This window comes from Hyaena hyaena, unplaced genomic scaffold (genome assembly GCF_003009895.1).
Source record: "Hyaena hyaena isolate Hyena2069 unplaced genomic scaffold, ASM300989v1 scaffold_148, whole genome shotgun sequence".
Lineage (NCBI taxonomy): Eukaryota > Metazoa > Chordata > Mammalia > Carnivora > Hyaenidae > Hyaena > Hyaena hyaena.
Window position 1 is genome coordinate 617,825 of NW_024080780.1, and position 25,965 is coordinate 643,789.

A 25,965-nucleotide genomic window follows, 5' to 3' on the forward strand; every position below is an offset into this window, starting at 1 on the left:
TCCTATTTTGGGACAAAGATGTTTTAAAGAGGCTGTTAATTTAAAGAGGCTGATTAATTATAACATCACAGTGTGGAATACGAGCCGTCTCCCTTTAAAACGGCCATTTCCCCTTTCCGCAAACGCCACCAGAGGGGGTGGTGTCGGTCTCCTTACCGTGAGCGACAAGGCCATGCAGACAAACGTGAACTTCTTGATGTGGGCGGCTGTCACCGTGTTGCTGGTGCTCACCAGTTTATTGCTGGGGTTATTCTAGGGCGAAAGAAGGGGACAGCGGTTATCCTTGGCTGACCACTCGTGCATCTTCAAGAGCGTTGTGTTTCGGTTCTACTGGCTGCGTCTCAAGTACAGATGTCACCTGACAGCTGGGAAGACGGCTGTCACTTTCTCTCTTCAACAGCTGTCAGGTTTCTAGACCTGAACATGAACCAGAGGGGGGCTCCGGATGGAACTCTGGGCAGTGTCTCCTGAATCTGGGCACCCACCCAGCCTCGTCCAGGGCCCCAGCCGGGCGGCCCCTCCTCGAAGCCACAGCCTCGCGCGCGCTGACCTTCAGGGCCCTGCGCTCCCCGCCAGTGGACCAGAAGCTCCAGGGGGCATTATCGGCCCTGCCTGCCCTGACCTTGACTCCTCCGCTTGCATCCCAGACACAACCTCTTCCCGTCCCCGCAACACACTTGGTGTTTTCACGTCTCTGTGCTTCTGTTCCTCCTTGTCTCTTTTGATGTTCAAAAACACCCTCTTCGGGGCACATCGCTGGCACAGCCCGTCTGTTTCTTGAAGCCTCTCTGACCTTTGACTCCAAACTGCCCTGGGCTCCACCTCCTGGAATGCCAGGTGACCCCAGAGCTGTCTGGAGGTGGGTGCGTGTGCAGGGGGCACGTGAGGAAGGCCCTGTGAGGGACGCACCGGCTCTCTGAGACACAGAACTGTGTCCTCACCCGTCTCCTTAACTCCTGCCGCTCAGCACAGTCTTTCTTGAGGAGAGAAGGTGCTCACTGCTGTTAAACTGAATTTTAAGCAAAGAGCGCGGACAGCTCCAATGTCCCCTCGCACTCAGACCCTCCCGGCGCCTCTGCAAAGCAGGGCCTAACACCCGATCAAACCGGAGCCTGGCCCCTCATCATGAAAACCAGCGGGGAGAAAGAACCCCCTGCCTCCGTATGGGTCCTTAGTCTCAAGGGCAACCGACAGAAGCAAACCGGAGCACCCGGCTCGCATCCAGCCGGATGAAAGACACAGAAGCAGAGCGACCACAGGTTCTATTGGAGAAGAGCTTTTGATGGTTCCTTTACTTTGGAAGCTCAGGCAATCCCTCCAGCCCCTTCCCCCTGCACATGCCGCCGGCATGAACCTCTGCTGGAGCCTACGTGTTCTTCACTCCAGCCTCTAAAGTGTATCTGCTTTTCTGAACAGATTTTGCTGCACACAGCCAAGTGCAAGTCTCAGTGGGTCGGTCTCTCCACCTCTCCCTCCCCGGGGGTTTGCAAGAGAGGCCCCGGGGGCACCCCGCAGAGAGTCGGGCAGCCTCGAAGCACGACGTCACCCGCGGTGGGACAGCCGTGCGCCACAGTGCCTTCGGGTGCGCTTTCGTTTCTACGCTCGCCATTCTTTCTGCCGGCGTGGTTGGGATACACTAGCACGTATCATTAGCTGGGCATCTGTGTTTCGTTTTGTTTGCCCAATCTGCTTAGAAACAGAGTCTTTCACAGACGAGAACTGAACATCGGAGAAGTTCTGCACGAGTGGAAAACGCTCCCCATCGCTATTTGGCGGGAGCCATCAGAAGTTATGCGAGAAATGTTAAATCGCTTAGGCTAGAGCCCACAAAGAGGGTAAGGATCTCAACTGTCAATGCAGCAAATTCTGTAAGGCCACACAGAGGTGTCTCAGATTTGGGTGAATAGACGGCATTCACACGAATGGCTTGGAGGAGCTCCCTGGAATGCCTGGAAACAATGAGCGAGGTTCCACAAGGCTTCTGAGTAACTCCAGTTGCTGGCTTGGAGGTACACGCTTGTTAACGGGATTTTTTTCATAGCACCTAGTCTCTGTGATCACGAAGGAAACCAAGTTTTTCTTGGACGCTCCTAGTGAAACCGTATCGTGTTATATTGTTAAGCTTTATTATTTCAAGGAAGCCAAAAAAAATTCCAGATGAGACTTTCCCCAGCCTGGAGGTTCTACGTCTTCAGTGCTTCCTGTTCTCATCACATTTTCTTATAGAATCTTATTCTCTAAAAGCTAGAAGTTTAGCAAAAGAATTCTATCCATTTTGGTTTTTTAGGATTCACTTATTTTTTTAAAGTTCTTGGCTTTTTTAAAGTTTGTTTATTTTGAGAGAGACAGAGACGGTGCAAGTGGGGAAGAGGCAGAGAGAGAGAGAGAGATTGAGAGACAGAGAGAGAGAGAGAGGTTGAGAGAGAGAGAGAGAGAGAGAGAGAAAATCCCAAGCAGGCTCTGTGCTGTCAGCATGGGGCTTGAACTCATGAAACTGTGAGATCATGACCTGAGCCGAAACCAATAGTCAGATGCTTAACTGACTGAGCCACCCAGGCACCCTTAGGATTTACTTCTATATGCACGTCCTGTAAAATGAAAATGACAATTTATATCAATAGATTGTATTAAACTGGATTACAAGGAAAACAATCTCCCGCAAGGCCCTGTGTCTCCTCAAGTTTGCTCTCAGAGCATTTTTTAGGAGATACTCTGCTTCCTGCTCTTGCAAGATGCTGATGTGTGAGACAGGGAGTGGGTCCAACTAATGGTCTGCGGGGGAGGCTCCACACCCAGTGAGGAGTTCTGGGCAGCGCCTCCGCGCCGCCCAACGTTCCGCTGCGTGGTGGGGATCCCGGAGGTGAGCTGCCCTTCACAGGTGAGTGTGGGCTGGGAACAGAGGCAGGTGACAGCATGGGGGCTGTGGAGTGTGGAAGGATGCCGTGGATGGGGATGTGTGACAGAGGGGTGTGTGTGTGTGTGTGTGTGTGTGTGTGTGTGTGTGTGTGTTTGCACGAGTCTGCTGGTAGACCACGAGGAGAAGGGAGACCCACAGGGACGCCATCTTCCCAGACTTGAGCCTGCACATCTGTCTTGTGCCTACTCAGAGATGCCTGCAGGGGGAGTGTCCTGGCTCAGGTGTGCAAGCTGGACAGGAAACCTCTCCGGGGCTCCACTCCACAGGGCTTGCTCCTTTCCAGAAGCCCACAGACAACTCAACATTTGAGAAGCTGGAGGCTATGTGAAAGAAAGAGCTAAGCTTACAGCCTGTGGCCGGGCCTTGCTTACATGGCCTCCCAGGACTTCCGAAGCCCATGCGAGTCTGAGAGTGGAGATGGTGGGGTGAGGGGAGGAGGGGGACCAGCCTTAGCCAGTCAGAGCCCAAACTGCCCCATGCAGCCAGAGCCGATCCGCTGGGGCCCCTTGCAAAGAGGCCTCCTCTCCTTAAATCCTGGGGCTCTTGCTGGGGTAAGATAATAGCTCTGAGCTTGTTCTAGAGAGATTCGAGACAAAATAGCTGCTATTAAAAGTACAAGTGGCACGTTGTGAGCCTCTGTTCCCATTTTTCATTTTAAAACGTTGTATACTATCTTTGGGGGGGGGGTGTGTTTTGCTATGAAAGTCTATAGGTTCAAATTGTTAAGCTTTAAGGAAATAAATATGAATCAAATGAAGGGTAGGACAGTCCTCACCCAGCCACGGGCTACAAGTCTGAAGGGTCGTGTGGCTTCCAAGGGTGTGGTAGCAGCTGCAAGGGGGCAGGGCTGCAGTTAACAGAGGCTTTCGGCTGGACTCAGTCTGCTGCGTCCAAACTAACCTGGACCCAGGTTGGCCGTGTGGACAGCTTCACCATGTCTGCTCCCAACACGCTGAAAGAGCACCGTAAGCCTAGAAGCTCAAGTGTGCCATCCCGTTGTACCTTCACATCTGCTCTGAGGTCCATGAAGTATTTGTTTTATTTACAAAACAAACCACAGTTGAGGCGCCTGGGTGGCTCAGTTGGTTAAGTGTCCGACTTCGGCTCACGTCATGATCTCACGGTTCGTGGGTTCGAGCCCCACATCAGACTCTGAACTGAACTCTTGATCAGAGCCTGGAGCCTGCTTCAGATTCTGTGTCTCTCTCTCTCTCTGCCCCTCCCCTTCTCACGCTCTGTCTCACTCTGTCTCTCAAAAATAAATAAATGTAAAAAATAAAATTAAAAAATCAATAAAAAATAAAAAACAAACCACAGAAGCAAAATCCAATGTATTAATTTTTTTGAGAGTCTATTTTCCCTTTGCAAAAAAAAAAAAAATTAATGATTTCTCAATAGGAATGACCTAGAAGTGAATATAGTTCGGAAGGCATTAGAGAATTGGCATCGAGGTAAGCTCGATTGCCTCTGTTACTTTCTGAGGGACCTATTCCACAGTTCACGCTCGGCACTCCCAACACCACAAGAACCTCACAGAGGGAGGCGAGATGGGGAAACATCAAGATGTTCCTCATCTGAGATGCCTGTCTATCAAAAACTAGTTTTAAAGAGTGTGTCTCAGACACCACGCCGCACAGGTTCTCACCTTGTCAAAAGCAGGGTAGACAGCACGGATTTCCGTCAACCAGCCATATGGCATGTGGCCCACAGGGTATGTGGCCGTCAAAATGGCTACTGCCTACAAGAGGAAAAGCCAGCAGAGTTAGTGTCAGCATCCCCGAGACCATTTCCCCATGTGGCAGAGTAAGCCATCTCTGGTGTGGCCACCACAGACAGATCACTCCACAACTGGGTGACAAGCAATGGACAGCTGCAGGACGGCCCCGGGGGTAGCGGGGAAGGCACAAGTGGTCCACTGTGACCATAGATGGGAGTGGGAAGCATGAGCCCAGGCAGAGCATGGAGACCAGAAGGATGCATCTTCTTTACATGAGTCCAAAGAGAAAGAGCTCTGGGTTGTTGGCTCAACAGTCCACAATTTGAACCCAGACCAAGGATCTTTGCTCTTTCCACTGAGCCGAATGAAACCTGCCAGTCTAGCCCAAGTCTGGAGTCTGAACGTGCAATTTGGCGCCTGCTCTGCTCTCCGGATGGTCTTTGCTCAGGGTCTACCTCTAGGCCTCCGTCTTGTTCTTGTGGGTGGCTGGCTGGTCACTTGGTGACTCTCCGGCCCTCTCATTCCAATTCAACCCGCCTTTAACCTGTTAAGCCGGAATAACCCAATTTTGATGTTTAATTTAAGAAAACTAAATAAATATTTCTCACAGGAAACCAGACATGTTCTTCCATGGAAATGAGACTTTCTCTTCCTATGTGAATGAAAAGGAAGGAGTATGAAAACAAAGCATCGAACCCTACATGTTGGCAGAGTTCAGCTCTAGCTGGCTAGTGGAAGAGAAGTACAGCCTTCACCTATTTTAATGAACATAACAGCGATGCCTGGGACATGAAGTGAGTCCCCAGCTGGGTGAAGAAACCACTGTGAGGGTAGAGTGGTACCCAAGTCAAACCTCTACTTGGTCACCTACCAGGCCCTCTCAGAACCCCCTTTCCTTTCCTCCCACAGAACCACGGGAATAACAGTATCCATCACACAGGGCTCTTGGGAGTCAATGAAATGTGCATAAAAAGGCCAACACACAGCAGATGGTCAATGAACGTGGGTTCTGTACCTTCTGTGCTGGACCTCCAGGTCATGGAGGCCACTTTAGAAATGGCTCCAAAACATCAGCTGCCTTAGTTTTTTAAAGGGGAAGATGGAGTTCTAGCACAGAGGTGATGGAGGTCACCTACTTTTTATTTCTGTGCAACTTAAACTGGAGTAGTTAACTGAAAAAGCAGCAGGGTGACAGGAGCCACCCAAGATGACCTTCATGACCCAAAACACAAAATCGAGGAACAAAGGCAGAAGGCATCCTGTCTGGGATTTATGTGCTTCTCTTTCTAAGCCAACACGAGCTGCTTCCTAGGACATGGAATCTGGCATGAGACCCTGGGCTGGAGACCTGCCAACAGCACATTCAAGGGCAATGTGTAAAACCAGAAGGCCCTCGGAGGCAGCCACCAGCCTTCCCGAAGGACCAGAACTTCCAGAGATGGACTTGATCCTCCAGAAGGCGGCAGAGGTAACAAACGAAGTAACTCTATTTGTTCATCCCATCCTTGAAAGATGGAAAAAATGATTCAACCCTTTTTTTGGGAGCAGCTGCCAGTTTCCAGATAAATCTCCTGAGTTGCGAGTGAATAGATAATGGAGATCTTCATGTGGAGGAGGGAAGAGTGCCTTAGTGCATGCAGAGCCGTGATGGGCTGGGCCGTGTGTGCAGGAAGGAGGAGGAAGAGCTGGTAAGAGCGGCCCGGGTCATGATGGAGGCACCGGCCCTCACAGTCTGGGCGTCTTCACTCCTGCTGGCGCCCAACATAGTTTCTGCTCTTCAGCAACCACCGTGAAGCGGCCTCATGCCGACTCCATGGAAAAATGGAAAGGCCATTGGGCGGGAGTCAGAAAATCAGGATTCTAATGCCGGTCCAGCTTCTTGCTAATTTTGTGTCCTTGCCTCTGTTTGCTCAAATGGCCATTGAGAACAATAAAGGAGCTGTCTCCTTCCATACGCACAAAAAGAAACAATGATATGATTATAAGACCCTCATGGCTTCTGAATGTGAATGTGTTGCATAATTTAATATCACGGAATTACTTGAGCTCTCAAGGGGGGTCAGAATCCAGCTTGCAGCCACCTTCCCACCCCCATTCTTCATGAGGCAATTATGAGGCCCTCCCTCCCCCCATCCCCAGAGATTGCCCTACCTCTGTCGCTGCAGAACTGCCACCAAGGTCCCGGGAGACAAAGAGGTTGACAATCGGCCTACTGATTCTCTGTGTAGCCAAGATGAGAGCCAGGGGCCACCAGAAACTCAGCATCTTCCTCACCGTCGCGTCCCCCTGTGTTGAGAAACGGAGAGACAGGGTCACTAAGCTCTAGAAGCAGAGCAGATATAAACAATCCAGAGCCAAAGCTTTTCCTTCGGATGCCAATAATGCGTCAGTTCATTGTACTTAAAAAAATGACATAAGGAAAAGCCTCTATAGCCAGGCCGGTCTGAATTAAGACAAAATGTACAGTCTTATTAGAAATTAACTCAGACAGCCGGCAAGCTACTGTGAAATCAAAACACACAGTTAAGTCTGATGGATTCAAGTCACTGTTTTCCAAAGAGGGAACTCTAAACCCAGGCAGAACCTGATTCCAGGTTCTGAAGACCAGGCTGGAAAGTAGTTTTTGTTTAAGTCATCAAATGGACTGGCTGGAAGCCATGTCTGTAAGAGGTAACTCTCAGACGTCAAAAATGACTGTAATTTATTTTGTAACCTGTCAGGTCACAGATGTGCCTTATTATTTGGGCACTGTACAAATCAACTACAAAGATTCTTACTAACAGAAGTCACGTAAATGTTCAGAAGCATAAAAATAAAAACATGGTCAGGAGAATGGGATTTATTAAGAATTCTACAAAGCAAAGATGTAGAACATGACAGCCACTTTGGTTCCCCTGTGCTGGTGGCTCAATGTTACGAGATGGATTGGTACCATCAATACCAATTTGATGCGGTTGTCCTAGTGAGGGAAACAACTAGATCAGATTGTACTGACGGCCTGCCCTTGGATGGAGCTAAGTGGTCGATGTAATTCCTGTTTTGACATGACACGGGTGACCTGTGGTCAAAGGCAGGATCGGTGACTTATTCCGGGCTCTACGGAATCAAGCATATCTACCTTACAGCTGGATGGAAACACAGCCCAGGGACAGCTGATACCGAAGGTAGAATAGGTCAGCATATACGGAAATCAGATACTGTTTACACTTGTGATGAAACAGTGCTCAGGCCGCTGGTGTAAGATTATACCGTTTCTATAAACGGGGGCTTCTCAGACCTCCTCACCATCTCCTTCCTCTCAGCTTCAGGGGCCCTTGTGTTCCGTCTACAGGTCTACGTGCTGTCCTGGGTCCAAGTCCTAGTGTTGCTTCCGTGTTGGTCTCATCCACCCAATGAGGTGTAATACGCTTGCTTGAGGACAGAGACCCTATTTAAAATGTTTCTGTGCCGCTCCGCGGTACCTACATGCTCTGCTCACTCCACAGAAGGTACCCGAATGCATGACTGTGTTTGGCTGGTACAGAAAGTAAAACAAAGCCTGGGGCCCTGCTGTGAAATTAAAAACCCAAAGATGAGTTTAAAGGTATGCTGGGTCCCAAAATACTTGTTGATTAATATAGGGAATGACTGGCTTTTGACAAGAGAGGGTAAGTAGCACCAAAACTGCTGTACCGACTCAGCTCTAACCTGACTCACTGTGCCTCAGTCTCCCTGATATGCAAATAGGGAGGCTGCACGGGGACTTCTAAGACCTCTTCTATCTCCAGGGGCCGTTAATTCTCCAACCGTCTCCCCTATAGACACGACCTAGCACTTGACATCTCAGAGCACGTGCGTATTGTACGGACACCCCCAGTCCACAGAGGGCGAGTTCTGAGGACGTACCCCCAGCTCCGGGCCGCTCCTGTCGGGGATGACGTCATGGATGTTCTTGTAGTAGCCCAGGCACAGGGTGGTGCAGCGCACCAGGGCGCCCATGTACAAGGAGAGGATGGGGATGAGCAGAGGCTCTCTGCATTCCAGGTGGCTGTGAAGCAAAATGGCTACAAAAACGACCTGAGAGACGAGAAAACAAGAGCAAGTCAGAGGGGAGAAGATGGAACCCATCAACAGAAGCATGGCCCCACCTCCACACCCCGATGAGACGGGTCCCTGAGAGAAAACCTCGACGCCGAGGAGGAGAATGGAAGCTTGGGCTGGGGCTCAATGCTACTCTCATAGCATTCAGGGTCAGGTGTCTGCCATTCTCTGGAAGAGCACAGAATCGTTTTGCTACGCTGACCACGAAGCTTCTTTGAAGGCAACTGCACATCTGGTCAAGGTTACGTTAAAAAATATCTAGAAACTTTGGGCTCCTAGATCCCCAAAAGGTGTGGTAGAGGTTTGCCCTCTTGAGCCTGGATCCCGACATGTATGTGTAAACCACACGGGAGGCCCTAAGTCTACAAGGAAAGAGTAGTGGTGATCAGTGAGGCCTACAGAAAATACACATTAACATTTATAAGACGCAATTCGCTAAAAATGCTGCAAAAGGCGCCAATGTTAATGATCACAAAACAAGCTAAATTAAAATCTAAAATACTAACTTATAGAAGTGGAATAAGTCAAAAAATAGTCAAGAGGGATTAAAAAATTAATAAAGCATTGATCTCTACTGACTGCACAGTCTCCACAACAAATTTAACGATGTATTTAACCTTCCTGTCTGCAAAACTCAGACAAGTAGCCCAGTCTCTGTCCAGAGCCATCTGGGGATTGGCACATTCAGAAGAGCACTGAGCATACTGAGTGCAAAAATAAAGTAATGGGGGAGAGGGATGATTCCTGAGCTACATCGGCTTTTTTAAAATGTTTATTTATTTATTTTTGAGAGAGAGAAAAAACACAAGTCAGGGAGGGGCAGAGAGACAGGGAGACATAGAATCTGCAGCAGGCTCCGGGCTCTGAGCTGTCAGCACAGAGCCTGACGTGGGGCTCGAACCCACGAACCGTGCGGTCACGAACTGAGCCGAAGGTGGATGCTTAACCAACTGAGCCACCGAAGTGCCCCTCGACTTTTCTTTTTCTCGGAGATTTTATTTTTAAGCAATCTCTCTACCTAATGTGGGGCTCGAACTTACAACCCTGAGATCAGAAGTCCCATATGTGCTCTGTTGACTGAGCCAGCCAGGCCTCCCTGAGCCACAGTGACTTTAATGGCCAAATATCTGTGCAACAATAGGCATGCAAAATATACCGCCACTGAGTCATCCTGACCAGAGGAGGCTTATCCTGATCCCTTCAGTGCCAAGAAATCAGTGATGACAGAAAGTTAAAAAGGAAGCGGGAGACTGAGCATGATTAACTGGATGAATGCATTCAACTGCTGTAGGGAACACACGCAGAAAAGCAGGGTAACACAGAGACACTTCTGAACGCAGTGAAAGTACCAGATGCTAGAGGTGGTTTGTTTATAGCATTCATGAATCTCGTGCCCGGCTGTTCTTCTCACACCCAGTACGTGAGGCCGACTGCGACAGGGAGCCTCAGGGGATGCAGAAGACAGAGGACTGCCCGCCCACGTGGACACACCAGGCTGCCCACAGCACCGAATGTGAATGGACACTGGTCGGACCGCGCTCACGCTCACGCTCTCTGAGGATACAGCAGAGCCCAGTGGTAGAAGTCCAGATGCCCGCAGCTGGCCCTGTGCCTGTTCCTTCCAAGCGGAACAACCATCAAGTGTCAGCTGAACGGGCGAACGCCAGCTGGGGACGCATTGCTCTAAGGACGCACTGTGTTTGGAGCAGAAGACTGGGGGTTTGGTGGTGGAGCCAAGATGCGCAGTGAGGTCTCTAATGCATCAGTCGCCTCTAAGGGGCCACCATGCAAACTCACACTGGCACGTGTGCAGCAAGCTGAGCGTCTGGTATACAGAAAGCGTCAAGTGTAAGTGAACTAAGATGACTGTGTGTAGAGACAGGAAACTCGTTGTATGAGAAATGAATACGTGAGGGCTGAACCCCCCGCTGCCGAGTCCAGGAAGACCCCCAGGGCCATCAGGATGGCCATGTGAGACAGAGGCCTGCCATGCAGAGCCACGGAGGACACTGTGGACGTGAAGGAAAAAGAGGGACACGGGCAAAGGAGGAGTAAGTGTGGCGACGACAGGAAAACAGCCAGCGAGTCAGGGCCGAGGGAAGGCCTGGGCCCGTGGCTCTCCCAGCCTCCCTGCACGTTTGAGAGCTCGATGCCGTGTGGCCCAGCACCTGTCAGAGAGCTGACACTGTCACTGCGGACTATATTGTTTCCCAATTTAAAATAGCACAGGGCCAGGGCGCCCAGGGGGCTCAGTCAGTTGAGTGTCTGACTCTTGATTTGGGCTCAGGCCAAGATCTCACAGTTCATGAGTTCGAGCCCTGCACTGGGCTCTGCACTGGCAACTAGGAACCTGCTTGGGATTCCCTCTCCCTCTCTCTCTGCTCCTCCCCTGTGCTCTCTCTCTCGAAATGAAAATAAAATAAAATAAATAAAATAATATAAAATAAAAAATAAAAAAACACAGGGCCTTTCACATTTAAGTCCAGAATTATGACGGTGATCTGAAATGGCCACTGAAAACACTGGGTTATTTTCTGAGGGGGAACCCAGTGCCTCAGTGGTGAGGATATTCCCAGTGAGAGGCTGTTCCCTGCTGGCCCTGTGCCGGGTGCTGGGATTCAGCGCTCAATGAGCTGGTCCCCAACTGTGTCCTGGGGAGTGGACAGTCCAGTGGAGAAGCAGGATGGCAGGAGGGCACGGCGGCGCTGGCGAGTGCCCCCTGACACGGTGAGGGAAGAGTGGCTCAGCCACCACCAGGGGGTCCGGCGGGAGTGCCGTCTGAGCTGAGCCCTGCAGCCTCCGCGGGAGGTACCGGGAATGGCAGGCATCCGTGGCGCGGGAACTGAGGCAGAGAAGGGGGCTCCACCCTACCGAGGCCCCGAGCAGAGTACCCGCGGCTGGAGTGCAGGAAGCAAGGGGACAGGACATGACTGCCAGGCTGGAGAGGAGGTGAGGCCAAGGGTCTTCTTACCTTGTCAGCCATGACCAGGATTCTTGAGTTTTTTATCTCAAGAATACCAGGAAGCAATTTTTAAAAGTTTTTTAAAAACTGTTTGTTTATTATTTATTTATTTATTTATTTATTTATTTATTTATTTATTTATTGTTTTAGAGAGAGAGGAAGGACGGGAATCCCAAGCAGGCTCCTTACTCAGCATGGAGCCTGACTCGGGGCTCGATCCCATGACCATGACCTGAGGCGAAATCAAGAGCTGGATGCTTAACCGACTGAGCCACGCAGGCGACCCCATTAGGAGCGGCTTCTAAGCAGGGGACGAGGTGGCCAGAATTTAGAAAAGAACAGATCACAGTGGCTGCAGGGGTTAAGGAAGAAGGAGTGTCAGAGCAGAGGCAAAGGGAAGAGAGGAGACACCCGGGTTTGGGGGGGGGGGTCCTTCGGACCAGGGAGAGGGCGCCAGAGGTGGGGAGAGGAGGGCAGATAAAAGAAATATCTACGATGGGGGCGCCCGCTCAGCTGGTTAAGTGTCTGACTCTTGATCTCAGCTCAGGTCGTGATCTCACAGTTTGTGGGTTCAAGTCCCACGTCGGGCTCTTCACTGACCATGTGAAGCCTGCTTGGGAGTCTCTCTCTGCCTCTCCCCTGCTCATATGCCCTCTCAAAAGAAATAAACTTTTTTTTAAAATAAAAGAAATATCTAGAATTAAAATAAAAAAGGCCTGATGGTGAACAGGGTGCTTGTAGGATGGTTCCCAGGGTGTCTGACCAGACGACAGTGCCACTGATTTGCATAAAACCAAAATGCCTGATAGAGAAGATATAAATTCAAGCTTGCGGTGGCTTTGAAGGAGCTGAGTGGAGCAATCACAGGGACATTTAGATACGACATCTGCAGCTGACAAGCGGGCCTGGCTACAGATACTTGGGGACCATCCAGCCAGCTAAGGCGGGCATGAATTAGAGTTTTCTCCAACAGAACAGAACACAGAGTGAGAAGAGAGAAAGGTACCAAGAAAGGTCCTCACGTTCACAGAAGTAGAGGAGGTGGGCCTTCAGAAGGAGACAGACCAGGACTGTGGAGCTGGGCACCAGTGGGAATGAACGTTTTGTGCAGGAAGGAGCAGTCAACAGAGTAAAGAGATGTCTGAGAAGTTGACAGGGAACGTCCACTGGGTTAAGTGACATGAAGGTCATTAGCAAGAGCTACTTGGGTGGGCTGATGGGGGTGGAAGTCTACCTGGAGTCAGTAAAAGAATGAAAGAGAAGTAAAAACAAAAAAAATACAGTGGGTGAAAACCACTCTTCCAAAACGCCTGGCTATGAAGTAACAGAGAGACAGGATGATAGCTAGACAGGTACAAGGGAGCCAGATAAATCTTCCTACTGTTCTTGTGTTAAAATGTTACATGTTAGGAGAAATGACCCAGGGGAGAGAGAATGGATCACTGACAAACTGAATAAAGTTCTTGAGAAAGCACAAAACCCAAGGCCCAGGTGGCAGAAGTGGTTCTGGACCACAGGGACGGGACATCTCTCCGGAAAAGGGAAGAAACGGACGTGATGCAGGATGTGAAGGCAGGCTTGTAGGTTTGGTGGTCAGAAGTTGAAGAAATTGGTTGCTTCCATTTTCTCAGAGAAATGGGGAGGAAGCTCATCTACAGGGAAGAGTGAGGAGAGTGGGGAGCCTCTGACTTAGTTACTGGAGTCAGCTGAGGTGAGTGATGACGACAGGAGTCCATGAATTGATCAGTCAGTGCCACCATGGAACTTTCTTTTTTTATTATTTATTTTTATTTTTTAATGTTTATTTATTTTTGGGGAGGGAGGGGCAGAGAGAGACACACACACACACACACACACACACACACACACACACACACACACAGAATCTGAAGAAGGCTCCAGGCTCTGAGCGGTCAGCACAGAGCCTGACGTGGGGCTTGAACTCACAAACCCTGAGATCATGATCTGAGCTGAAGTCAGACACTTAACTGACTGAGCCACCCAGGCGCCCCGTCCGCTGTGGAACTTTCTGCAGGAGCACTTGCTACCTGGGTGTAGGTGGCGACGGGTGCGTCACAGGGTGGTTCAGGAGTGGGATCCTGCCAGAAGACTGACATGAAAAGGCAGGAGGCAAGGGGATTTACAGTAGAGCAGCATCATTACTGAGCTGGGATCTTGGCATCCCGCCCTCGGGCCCTCAGCCAACGTCAGCAGGTAAGGGCTAGGGCAGGAGAGCCCAGTAAGGTCTGACGACCCCAGGAGAATTCTCATTTTGATACTGAGCAAATACTGACCGGGTGATTGTGAAATATAACAGAGACAGCAATATTCTTCATAACCCCCTTGGCGATTATTAGAACATAATAGCACCGTTGACAGTAACCGTGGCACAGAGAAGCCTTGCCTGCATGAACCGAACCAAGCGCTTTCTTGTACTACGAAGAGACACCAATTAGCTTCGCCAAGTTTTTAAAAATGAGAGTTGCCACTGAAATTCAAGACATTACAAACCATTTTCATGTTACCGTTGGTGACTGCTTGCTGTCTATCTAAGCCAAGGTGGTATTTCAAAGGGCTCTGCCTAAGATCTATTTACTCATCGCCAAGTTGGGTAATTAACAAATGCTTTCAAGGAACAAGAGGAACGAAGCTGGGGGGGTGCGGGGCAGGGGTCATAAAAGATTTGCGAACAAAAATTGCATTTATTCCCCCAGGCTTTTGAACTACAAGGTTTAAAATAACTACTTCACCAGGAATCCCGCTCCCATCTCTCTTACTAACCAGATATGTGTATTCTGCGTTTGTGAGCCCTCCCAGCAGGCGCCGGCTCCGACTGGGCTTCAAACTGAGAAGGAAACTGGCTGTGGGCGTACGGGCAAAGCATTTTTCAGGGATATGGTGTTCTCTTCCACCCTTAGCTGCCTCCTATATTTATCGTAGGCAAAGTCAGCCTTTTTTGTTTGTTTGCCCTTAAGAAAACACGCATCTCTAAACACTCAGGGAGTTGCTGATGGCCATGCTGCCCAGGAGAAGTGCTTCCTTTCTTTCAAGTTAAGTGATTAGAGTGAATAAGGCAGTTTAGTCCATGTCTCAGAGGACGAATTAAAAGTAAGCTCAGGACAAAACTCTCTGATAACTCACAAAGAAAATGAACAAAGACCCATCAAGGAACGAAGTTAGCCAGCGTTCAGGCATGCACATGCGCGTGCAAACACACCTACACATAGTGTTAATAGGAATAATTTGAGTTACTTTTAATAGTGATCCATGGGGTCAGAGCAATTAATCTGGAAATGGAATTGTTGGTCTTTAGGAGGGGCTAAGAGTCTGACAACAGATTCTCTCACCAAGGTGGCTGCGAGACTAGCGTGTGCGACGGGAAGCAACCAGGCAGAAATGCCTATAAACGTTCCCAGAATGGCGCTGGGAATTGGGAAAAGAGCATAAAAAATCAGTCCATCCCCCGCTCCTCTGTGAAGACCCGGTTCTCCCAAAGCCCGGACTGTAGGAACTAGGCCTAATTTACAGATTATAGGAATTACATCTAATTTTCCGTTGAAACGTTTCAGGCAGTAGCCTCGGTGGCAGAGGAAAGGATGGAAAATGGAAAATCAGAGCTGGCGCCAGACCCCAGGGGCCTGGACTCAACCGGAAGTGCAGCATGGGTCCAACATCCTGGCTCTTTTTAAATGCGGGAGGCAAACCATGAGAGACTCTCGAATGCAGAGAACAAACTGAGGGCTGATGGCGGTGGGGGGAGGGGAAGGGGAATGATGGGCATGGGGGAGGGCACTTGTGCGATGAGCACTGGGTGTTATATGGAAAGCAACTTGACAATAAACTAAAAAAAAATGTGGGCTAATGATGTGTGAATGGCAGCCCTGGGTGGCGAAAGGGCAATTCCTAAGAGCTCCCTCTGGAGCTGAGGGATGGACCCTGTACTATGTGGGGCCACACAAAGGGCCAAGTGTGTGCCCAGACAAGTGCCCAGAGACCCTCTGGCCACCAAGCATGCACTAGCTGGGACCTGATGGCCATTCCACATGCGAGTTCCGCAAGACTGAAGCCCAAACCTCTGCCACTGAATTTAAATTCCTACCGCCCTCGGGCCAGCAGGATTATTCATACTTCTATTGCAAGCGGTTTCTCTTTCTCACTAGTTTGACAAACCCTTATGGAAGTCCATGATTGATATAACGTCAAACGCTCGGCAGAGCGAATGAATGTAAGTGAGGCATGGGTGGGCTCTGTGACTCGCCAGAGAGAGGCTCTGAGTGGCGCTGAGTGACACACAGACCACACTTACCTGAGCTATGACGTCTGAGATTGAGGCACATCCCACCAGGAAACTGTATTTGTGTTTCAGGAGAATGCCAGCATGGGTCCATGCCTGCCGGAAAGACAAGCACGGGGCATGAGAGACGCCGTTAGCACTGGATTACTTCTGGTCATTATGATTTCCTGGGCATTCCTGAAATAGACTTTATACCCCCCAAACCTTAGGGGCACAGGACAAATCTTCAGTTGGTCACATGACTGTAACTTGGCCTGGGGGCTAGGTGCACATAAGATTTTTTTAAAGTGGAATCTGTGACTGCACAGTATTTATTTAGGACCGATTGGATGCAGGTCAGTGCACTCATTTGGTCCATGTGCCCGGCAGGAAAGCTAGGTGGATACCAGGAATGGAGGAAACACTGTCTGTCTGTCTGTCTGTCTGTCTGTCTCTCTCTCTCGGCCGGTGGGAATAGCAAGGCAGAAGCATTCTCCTTACACGAACATGTTATAATGAGGGCTCCAGGTTGGTTCTGAGTTATTACAGTCATTACAGGTTCTCATCAGCTGCTTAGGGCTCTACTTCTTCCTTCTTTTCAAGTCAGGGCAGGATCTGATCTGACACTCTGCCTGTGCGGGCAATTACAAGGAAGGTCCTCTAAGGGGAGCAGATGATGGAAAGCCCAGGTTACGGTGAGTTTGGAGGCTGGGAGTTCAAGACAGAGTCTGTTTAAAGATCATCCCTTTAACCTGTAAAAGGCCGATGTGGACTGACGTGGAAATAACATTTCTTGTGAACTAAACGCAATCTGACAAATATGACTTATTCCCCGAGGTCTGTGTCAGGCTGCATAGAGCAGCTGCTACATCTCATCCTTCCTCAGCTCATAGGTCCAAAGATGCCAGACGCGGAAAGAAATGTAAACTGTCGATAACGTTTGCAAATAGCGGCTTGTAGGCTATCTCTGTTGACCAAGGAGGTCAACATCTGGAGGATAAGCTTTGTGGCTTTCAAATAGTATCTCTCCAACCAATATACCAGGGCCGTGGTGCAGGTATGGGTGTACAGGGGGAGGAGTTTGGGGAGAGGTCATCTGACTCTTTATAATTGCTCGCTGTCTTGTTTTTTATTAGCAGTCTCCTACTTACTGCTGGGTCTTGGGGGCAGTTGGTAAATGAAATGTAGAAGTAAAGGGGGTTGATCACCAATGTTCTGGTGTCATACTGAGTTTTAGAAACTCTCTCATGGCAAATAAATACAGCTGAAGGAAAATGGAACACGGGGCACGTAAGAGTCTGTGATTCACTTTTAGGCCCGAGTCCTTGAATTCACTGTATAACCGTAATTCTTCTACGTGTTTATAGAGTCCCCATACAGATGGGGGGCGGGCATTAGAGCACTATCACAGATTCTGTCTGGGAAGCTGGGCTTTTACTGGTTTCGGATGTGACAAAGGTCACTTCATTCAGTTCTCTGAGCACCGTGGTGCCCCCTTAGGCCTGCGTGGGCACCGTGGGGAATCCGGTTCGAGGAAATTCATCCCCTTTACCTTCTTTCTTTCTTTTTTTTTGAGTATATGTCAACTACCAGAGTAAATACAGAGTACATTTCTTTCTTGGGAATAAGGGAGAAAAAGAAAATCCAGGTACTAGTGCTCCAATGGCCAAATCCTCCCACCTAAACCGATGTCCGGCCGATTGGGAGTCAGAGCCTTTGTGTTAGAGCTAGGAGTTGAGGATTTAAGGTTACTGTCCAAACCGGGGGAAAGCGGCCAGCCACTCAGTGAGGCTGTATCGATAACCTGACTACAGGCAGGCTGACAGTCCTGATCACATCTGAGAAGGGGACCACGTGCTTTCTCCTTTGTGTCATCTCCCCAAGGATGTGGGGCTGTGGCCTCCACCTCAACGCAGATGCCCACTCACCTCACGCGTCTACAGCACATAAAACTTGGGATGGAGGGTGGTGAAAAATTGTATAGATTAACTTATATATTATTTAAAATTTTTTTAATGTTTTATTTATTTCTAGGAGAGAGAGAGAGAGACAGCGTGAGCAGGGGAGGGTCAGACAGAGAGGGAGTCACAGACTCTGAAACAGGCTCTAGGCTCCGAGCTAGCTGTCAGCACAGAGCCCGACACAGGGCTCGAACCCACAAACCGCGAGATCATGACCTAAGCGAAAGCCGGACGCTTAACCGACTAAGCCACCCAGGCGCCCCAAACTTACATATCTTATTTTAGAGAGCGAAAGAAAGAAAATCCCAAGCAGGCTCCATGCTGAGCAAAGAGCCTGACATGGGGCTTGATCCCATGACCCTGGGGATCATGACCTGAGCCAAAATTGAGAGTGGGATGCTCGAGTCTCTGAGCCACCAGGGCACCCCCATATTGACATATTTTTCCCCGTATTAACATATTTTTAAGTCTCCTCCTAAAAGTAATTTAAAATGGAGCCCAAAGAAGGGGTTTATTTTCTAGCATCGGACATTACTGGAGTTGGGTTTTTTTGTTTTGTTTTGTTTTGGGTTTTTTTGGCTAAGTCTCTCTTATACCTATAACACAGAGGAACAGGGGAAAAAAGCATTCTCTGAGAACTCTTTAGCAACATGACAAAGGATTTAATCTATGGAAGTGAGCTGCCCTTAGTAATGTAGTAAAGCTGGTTATGAAAGCAATGAAATCCTATCAAATATATTCAACAGATTCTTATTCTAAAAAGATTTGGTGTTTAAACCACACAAATGGTAAGTTTATCAGAAAGCTGTCCTGATCCCTTGATCCTGAAGATATCAGAAAAGAACTTCACATTTAAGTCAAATTTTCAAATAGGCTCTCTTGCCCCCGTCAGAACTTTCGACAAATACAGACAATTCTCATAACGAAACAAATGGACGGGACGGGCTGGTTAAAAGTCAGTGGTCCAATGGAACCCTTGACTTTGTAAAATGGTACAGCTGATTTGGAAATCAGTATGAGGGTCCCTCAAAAATTAAAAACAGAATTACTATATAAGCCGGCAATTTTACTTCTGACTGTATACCCAGAAGGATTAAAGCAGAAAACTCAAAGAGGTACTTGCACATCAGGGCCATCACAGCATTATCAAAATAGCAACCCAGGTGTCCACTGATGGATGAAGGGATGAACAAAATGTGGTCCTCGTAAAGGACATTCTGACGTGTGCTACGACATGGGTGAACCTTGAAGACATGCGAAGTTAGATGAACTAGTGAGCACTAAAAACACACAAGTACTGGCTCATTCCACTCTGTGAAATCCCCTGAAGGTCCAGTCTACACAGACTGCAGGGCAGTGGTCCTAGAGGCGGAGGGGACGGGAGAATGGGAAGCTGGTGCCTAATGGAGACAGAGTCAGTTTCACAAGATGATAGGAGCTCTGGGAGACTCACGGCAACGTGAAGATCCTTCATGCCATCGAACTGTATACATAAAAGTGGCTAAAATGATCAATTTTGTGTTACGTACACCATAGTTATTTCTTAAAAGCAGCACCAACGATTACTCACCATTGCATCCATAAAAGGGAAGGCAGCAAGATACAGGAAGGCTCTTCTCGTCTTGTTCCCCACAGACTCGTCCACATGGTGCAGTTTATTGATAATGTAGTAACCTAAGTCACTATAAGCTGCAAAGGGCCAAAAAAGACACGTGGCAATGTTAGAAAAAGTGATCTTTGCAGGCTTTTCATCTTGAAGATGTCAAACAATGTTAAATGGAACATTAGTGTTTTTGCAGAAAAATCAGAAAATGTAGATGAGCAAATAGAAAAAAAAATTATCTACAGTCTCATCGCCCTACCCAGAGGGGGTCACGGTTAAGGCTCTGGATTCCAACTGCCCAGTTCTTTCATGGGTGTGTGTGGTAGGCACGTGTGTGGGCTACGCATGTGTGTTTTAACATAAAAATGAGATCATACTATATACAGACTCTTTTGTAAACCATGGGCAGCCTTCCATGATATGCTTCCATACTTTCATGATTGCAATGAGTTCCTTTTTGCAGGCTGACTTGGCATCAACTTAGTCTCCTATTATTACACATTTAGGTTGTTTCCATTATTTGAATACTATGAAAGGACGCGTGATGGATTGCTCCTGGATTGCTCGGAGGCTAAATGTTTATATAGAGGGTTAGTTATTTACTAAGGGAAAATGCCCAGATGTGAATGTGCCTCTTCAATACAAAATATAAACCTAGGCTTTCACGGCTTGCCTTTCTTTCTGTTTCATCTTTTGGGAGGAGCATGTGGGCACTGAACCAATATAGGCTGAATGAATTCATAGCTGCCAAATAGATATAAAGGAAGAAAGAGAAAGGTCTTTTGAATGTATTAGCTGGGCGTTCTGACAGGGACTGTTAGCAAAGATTAAATAAATTAGGAAGCTATTTTTACCTCATTGATACATGTTAGACTATATAGGAAAATACTAATTGTTGTTGTGTTTTTCATTGTGTTTTACATGGTGCTTTTTTTTTTTTTTTATTTCTAGGAGAGAGAGAGAGAGACAGAGTGAGCAGGGGAGGGTCAGAGAGAGAGGGAGTCACAGGCTGAAACAGGCTCCAGGCTCTGAGCTGGCAGTCAGCACAGAGCCCGACGCGGGGCTCGAACCCACGAACTGCGAGATCATGACCTAAGTGAAAGTCGGACGCTTAACCAACTAAGCCACCCAGGCGCCCCTACATGGTGCTTTAATAGCAGTGTTCCTGCCGTTTTCATTAAAAAATAAGAATATTAATGTAATGGACAGCGACAGAAGCTGCTTTGAAATCAGAAAGGAGATAGAATGCAGAGTTTCATTTTATGGGAATTAATAAGATCCCTCCCCCCACTTCAAAATTTGAGGGATGAGTTATAAACATATTAACTGATAAGAAGAAGAAACTGACAGTAAACAAATAACCCTCAATCTATTTCCAGGATTAGTCTTTTTCAAAAAATTTTTTAAAATCTTTATTGATTTAAATCTTTATTGCACTCTGTCTGTCTCTATATTTAAAGAGACAGACAGAATGCAAGCAGGGGAGGGGCACAGAGAGAAGGAGACACAGAATCCCAAGCCGGCTCCAGGCTCCGAGCTGTCAGCACAGAGCCCGCCGCAGGGCTCGAACTCACCAAACGGGAATTCATGACCTGAGCCAAAGTCGGATGCCTAACCGACCTAGCCACCCAGACACCCCAGGATTAGTCTTGAATCACGGGGATTTTGAAGTAAGTCAGATCTTCGGGACGGTATCAAGGATATTCAGATGCACAAAGGGAATCCCGGAGGGGGAAGAGGCACACGTAAGTGATTTTAAGGGGTAGGGGGCTGGGAGGGTAAAGACATCTAGAGCACAAGGTGGGATGAGGGAGGCTAGTACAGGAGGAGAGGTCAAAGCCCTCCAAGGCGTGGGGTGGGGGGAGGGGGGGCAGAGGTGAAAACCAAATGGTGAGCGGCCAGGTGAGCAAAGATGTCTGGTGCGGAGCAGGTGGGGCCAGCAGAGACACTAGGCAGCAAGAAGAGAGATCCGAGAGGGAGGTGTCCCAGGGCAGAAAGAGAAAAGGCTCTGCAAGGTGGGACAAGGAGGGGAGAGAGGCAACTGTCCTGTCCAAGTTTGGATCAGAAGGCAGACTGGACTCGTGGATTACAGGGGGCTTGATCCGACCCAGGAAGGCTCGGGGAAGGCGGGGGGTGGGGGCGGGGGAGCCTGCCAGCCTGACTTTGGGGCAGTCCGGTGACAAGTGCGCTCAGACCGGGGACAGTAAGACAGATGGAAACGCAAGGCCAGGATGAAGCTGTTTCTTACTTGCGTGAATGAATGGCTTACTTCGCGCGCTGAAAACTTAAAAGTTCTGTCTCCGAATTCACTGTGGCTGCTGTTTACTTGCATGTTTGTTTCATTGAGTTGGGAATAGGCCACTGTGTGGGGACCCACCAGGAGGTGACCCGGCCGCTGCCCGCAGCGTGCCCCAGCCTGGCAGGTGAGACAGCGGAGCTGGTGGAGCCTGGCAATGCAGTGCCCGCGGCAAGGGCCGGGCGGCTAGGAATAGCTCATGGGCTGACGTTCTGCGCTGAAGCTTAGAGCCCACGGACAATGCCAGCGTGCACTTGACTGGACTCTGAAACCGGGGAAGGCCGAGAACCGGAAGGGCGGGGTGCCGGGCTGAGCTGCGTGCGCCCCCTCGAATTCCTAGGTGGAGTCTTCTCCCCAGGACAGAAGGATGTGACCTGATCGGCAACGGGGTCACTGCAGATATAATTAGGTAAGATGAGGTCACACCGGAGTCGGGACAGCTCCCGATGCAGGATGCCTGGGTCCTTCTAAAAAGGGGAAACTTGGACACGGAGGTGGGCGCGCACAGGGAGAACGCCACGCAGACGTGAGGGTGGAGACGGGGGTGATGTCCTTGCAGGCCAAGGAAGCCCTAGGTCGCCCTCAAACCACAGAAGCTTGGAGAGAAGGAAGCAGCCGTACCGACGGCTTGAGTGTGCAGCCTCGTGAACTGTGAGACGGTGCATTTCTGTCGTGTTAGCCTCCCAGGCTGAGCTGCATTGTTAGGACAGCCCTAGCAAAGTCACCTCGGGTGGCCTTGAGGAAAACCGGAGACAGAATTCTTTTCCTCACTGGGACCCGTGAGTTTGAGCAGTTGGGAAGAGGCCCCGGGGGCATAGGGATCAATATAAATCAGCTTCTCTACCTTCTGTACATAGATCTAAAGTTATCTATTAGATATTTATTTATTTATTTATAATGTTTATTTCCTTTTATGTTTTATTTATTTCTTAAGAGAGAGACAGCATGAGCGGGGGGGGGGGGTCAGAAAGAGAGGGAGATACAGACCCTGAAGACAGGCTCCAGTCTCTGAGCTAGCTGTCAGCACAGAGCCCGACATGGGGCTTGAACCCACGAACTGTGAGATCATGACCTGAGCCAAAGTCAGCCGCTTAACCGACTGAGCCACCCAGGCACCCCTATAATGTTTATTTTTGAGAGAGGCAGAGAGCGAGGGAGGGACAGAGAGAGGGAGCGAGAGGATCCCAAGCAGGCCCTGCGGTGTCAGCATGGAGCCAGATGTGGGGCTCGAACCCACGAACCATGCGATCATGACCTGAGCTGAAGTGGCGCACTTCACCGACTGAGCCACCCAGGCGCCCCCCCATCAGACTACTTTAACGAAAATATCAAAAGTAGTGCCTCGATGCAGGATAATGGAGAGCGGTCATTAGCACGGCTGGGGGGAGAGCTCAGTTGTCAGGCTTTCTGCCTCGGCCGGACCTCTCGGCTCTGCACTCTGCCCCTCCCACCCTCTTGCTGTTCTCAGCCCTAAGCTTGTGCTGGGCCCCTCCGGGCCTCCGGGTTCCAGGGGTCCCGCTTCTTTTTTACCTCTCCTCCTCTTTAAGCTACTTCTTTCCTCTCCTCCTCCTCGCCTCCTCCCTGACACAGAGAAGAATCTGATTGTAAACTACAAAGGTTGCTGTTTCCACCCTGTGAGCTGGGAATGTAAAATCCCAGCCGTGGTTTTTCACCCAATACCACCCCCCCTCCTATGCCCCTGAGCTGTTTCTGGTTGGAGCTGTCGGCTGGGGGTAATTTGCTTAAAGTGCTTTGCATAGCGTCCGTAATTACCAGGCTGGCTGCCTTCACGTTTCCTACCCCTCAGCTTCTATAAACTGCCCTACCTGGATTGTTCTGAAACAGCTCATATTCCTGATGAAGAGCAGAACACGAAAAGGAGAAATTAAACAAGGTTCCTGAAGAGATGTAAACAGATTTCATGGGGTGGCTGCAGCGGGAGGACATGGACTTGACGCTTTTATAGGTAGACAGCTTTTGACCCCACCCAAACAAGAAGAAACCAGAAGGGCCATTCAAATCCCTAGCTCTTCCGCCCTCCGCCCACCAGTGTGATGGACCCTCTTCGAGAATTAGTGCCTCTCGAGCTTATTCATCCGGGACTTATTAGCACTTGTTGCCAAATGCCACGAAATGTTAATATTAATCAAAACAACTCTATATACCTATATTTTCCCATGGGAACTGAGGAGAAAGCCCTCCTCCCAATCAAGTAACAGGACAATCTGTGTATTTCCAAGAGGCAAATTTGAGAACACTTATTCTCATTCAAATCCCCAAGTTCCCATGCTTAAAAGTCTTACCTGGTCTACTGATTAGGCCACTAGGTTCTCTGTTTACTAGGCTTTTCCCAGGCAGGTAACTTGACCCCTGTGCTTCTAATGAATCATTTCAAAGCGTGTGCTTGTATGCGAGGTATGTAAGTCACCTCAGCACGTACGGCTGAATGACTTCTATGCATCATGCCATCTAACCGGGCTGTAAAGAGGCTGCTCACCTACCTGGGGGCTGGGACAAGGACACGGGACACACCCCTCTAGAATCTGCAATGTGCAACATTTATCTGAAAGATCTGGGCGTGGGAGGTACAGACACTGCCCAGGCCTTACAGGTATGTCATAAACCCATGCATAAAGTAAGGAAAGTAAGTGTGAAATCTTAACACAAGAACATAAATTCTAGGTCACTGGTATCAAGACTCAGTGGAGTGGAATTTGTAATAATTTACTGTATGACATCTTGCTTCTTTCTCAAGACCATGCCTTATTCATATCTGAATGCCCAGGATCTAGCCCACTGTGGGTGTTCAATACATGTTGATTGAAGAAATGCATGAATCTGTCATCTCCCAAAGAACTGACTGGGGTAGACTGATTGATAAATGTCCCTGATTCTTCTCTCCTCCTTATCTCTCTCATCTGCAATAAGACTTTGTAGTTCCTCCGGTGAAAAGTTGGAGTCTATTTTCCCTCCCCCCTAGAGCATGGGCTGGCTTGGGATTTGTCTTGGCCAGTCATCCACGGTGGCAGTGATGGTGGCCCCTTCCAATTCTTAGGCTCCAAAGGCCTTGTGGGCCTCTATCTTCTCACTCGGGGTATTGCCACAGGTGTCCACATGGGCGCAGGCTGGTGGAAGAGATCTCAGCTATCCCATTAGCGGCCATCTGGACCAGCCTACTATTGGCTGACAGGCTCCAGTGAGCCCACCAAGATCAGCAGACCCTCCCTCCTAACTCTCAGCTGACCACAGAGGCATGAGGCCACCGTGGCTGAAAGAACCACCCCCTCTGCCCCCTGATCTGGTGAGCAAGAGTAAGTGCTGGGTTTTGAGTCACTGAGTACTGGGGTGGCTTGTTACACAGTGATACATTTCTCAGCTGTGCTGAAACTGTCCATTTCTAGCACCCTTGTTAGTTTCAATTCTATCAAGTTGTACCCTTTTACCTTTACAGGGCTGGTCTATAACCCATGATATTGGAGAAGCCTGCCGAGAAGGGAAGACTGACAAACGGAACCACTCTAGAAGTTACTTCAATTGCTCTGTATCGAGAATAGGAACTTGTTCCCCTGAGCTCTGCGGACTCCCCAGGCTGGAAGGCGTTTTACGCTTCCCTGCTGAGAACAAATGTGTAAAGAAATAAAACGTCTGAGTGGTGGTTTCTCCATCTGTGTGAAACTAGGAGGTCAGGCAATACTAACTTCATGCAGGTGAAATTGACTGGACTCCAATGAACCCAAATACATGGTCAGCAAGTTTTCCTCTCTTTTATAGATTAATTAGGCAGGGGGAGGTGAAAAACACCTACACACTGACCACTGGCCTCAATTAAGGTTTTCTGGTGGCAAACCCCGTGCCCTGCAATTTAAAAAAGTGGTGTCTCATACATGTGCCCACGACAACAGTGGTGGCTACACTTTAGCTAAAATGAGACACTTATTAGCAGCTTCCAACAAAGACCAAGTACCAAAAAGCTAGAAATACTCCTGCAATGTGGTGACTGAGAGCCAGGCTCTGGGGCACACGGGGTAGACTCGAAGTCCTGGGCTGGTGGATCTTCTAGACTTCAAAGTCTGCCAGCCCAACAGAATTCCAAGCGTCTACTCAAAATGCTCCTTAAGTACACCTGGGATGTGGAGCCATTCTGATTCAAAGCTAA

The 25,965-nt window shown here is 49.1% G+C and overlaps 1 protein-coding gene across 4 annotated transcripts in view; it reads right to left on the minus strand.

Moving 5' to 3' along the window:
• ANKH (ANKH inorganic pyrophosphate transport regulator) overlaps window positions 1–25,965 on the minus strand; it is a 138,610-nt gene that overhangs the window by 29,466 nt on the left and 83,179 nt on the right. For all 4 annotated transcript variants that reach the window (XR_005529596.1, XR_005529595.1, XM_039238835.1 and 1 more), the window contains exons 3-8: window positions 19,481–19,599; window positions 15,983–16,066; window positions 8,520–8,690; window positions 6,786–6,920; window positions 4,563–4,655; window positions 157–252 (exon numbers count right to left, since the gene is read on the minus strand). Coding sequence is in view for 2 of the 4 variants with exons in the window: in XM_039238835.1 (XP_039094766.1) it covers window positions 157–252; window positions 4,563–4,655; window positions 6,786–6,920; window positions 8,520–8,690; window positions 15,983–16,066; window positions 19,481–19,599 (698 nt within the window). In the remaining 2 variants the exon portion in view is untranslated. The remainder of the gene's footprint in view (window positions 1–156; window positions 253–4,562; window positions 4,656–6,785; window positions 6,921–8,519; window positions 8,691–15,982; window positions 16,067–19,480; window positions 19,600–25,965) is intronic.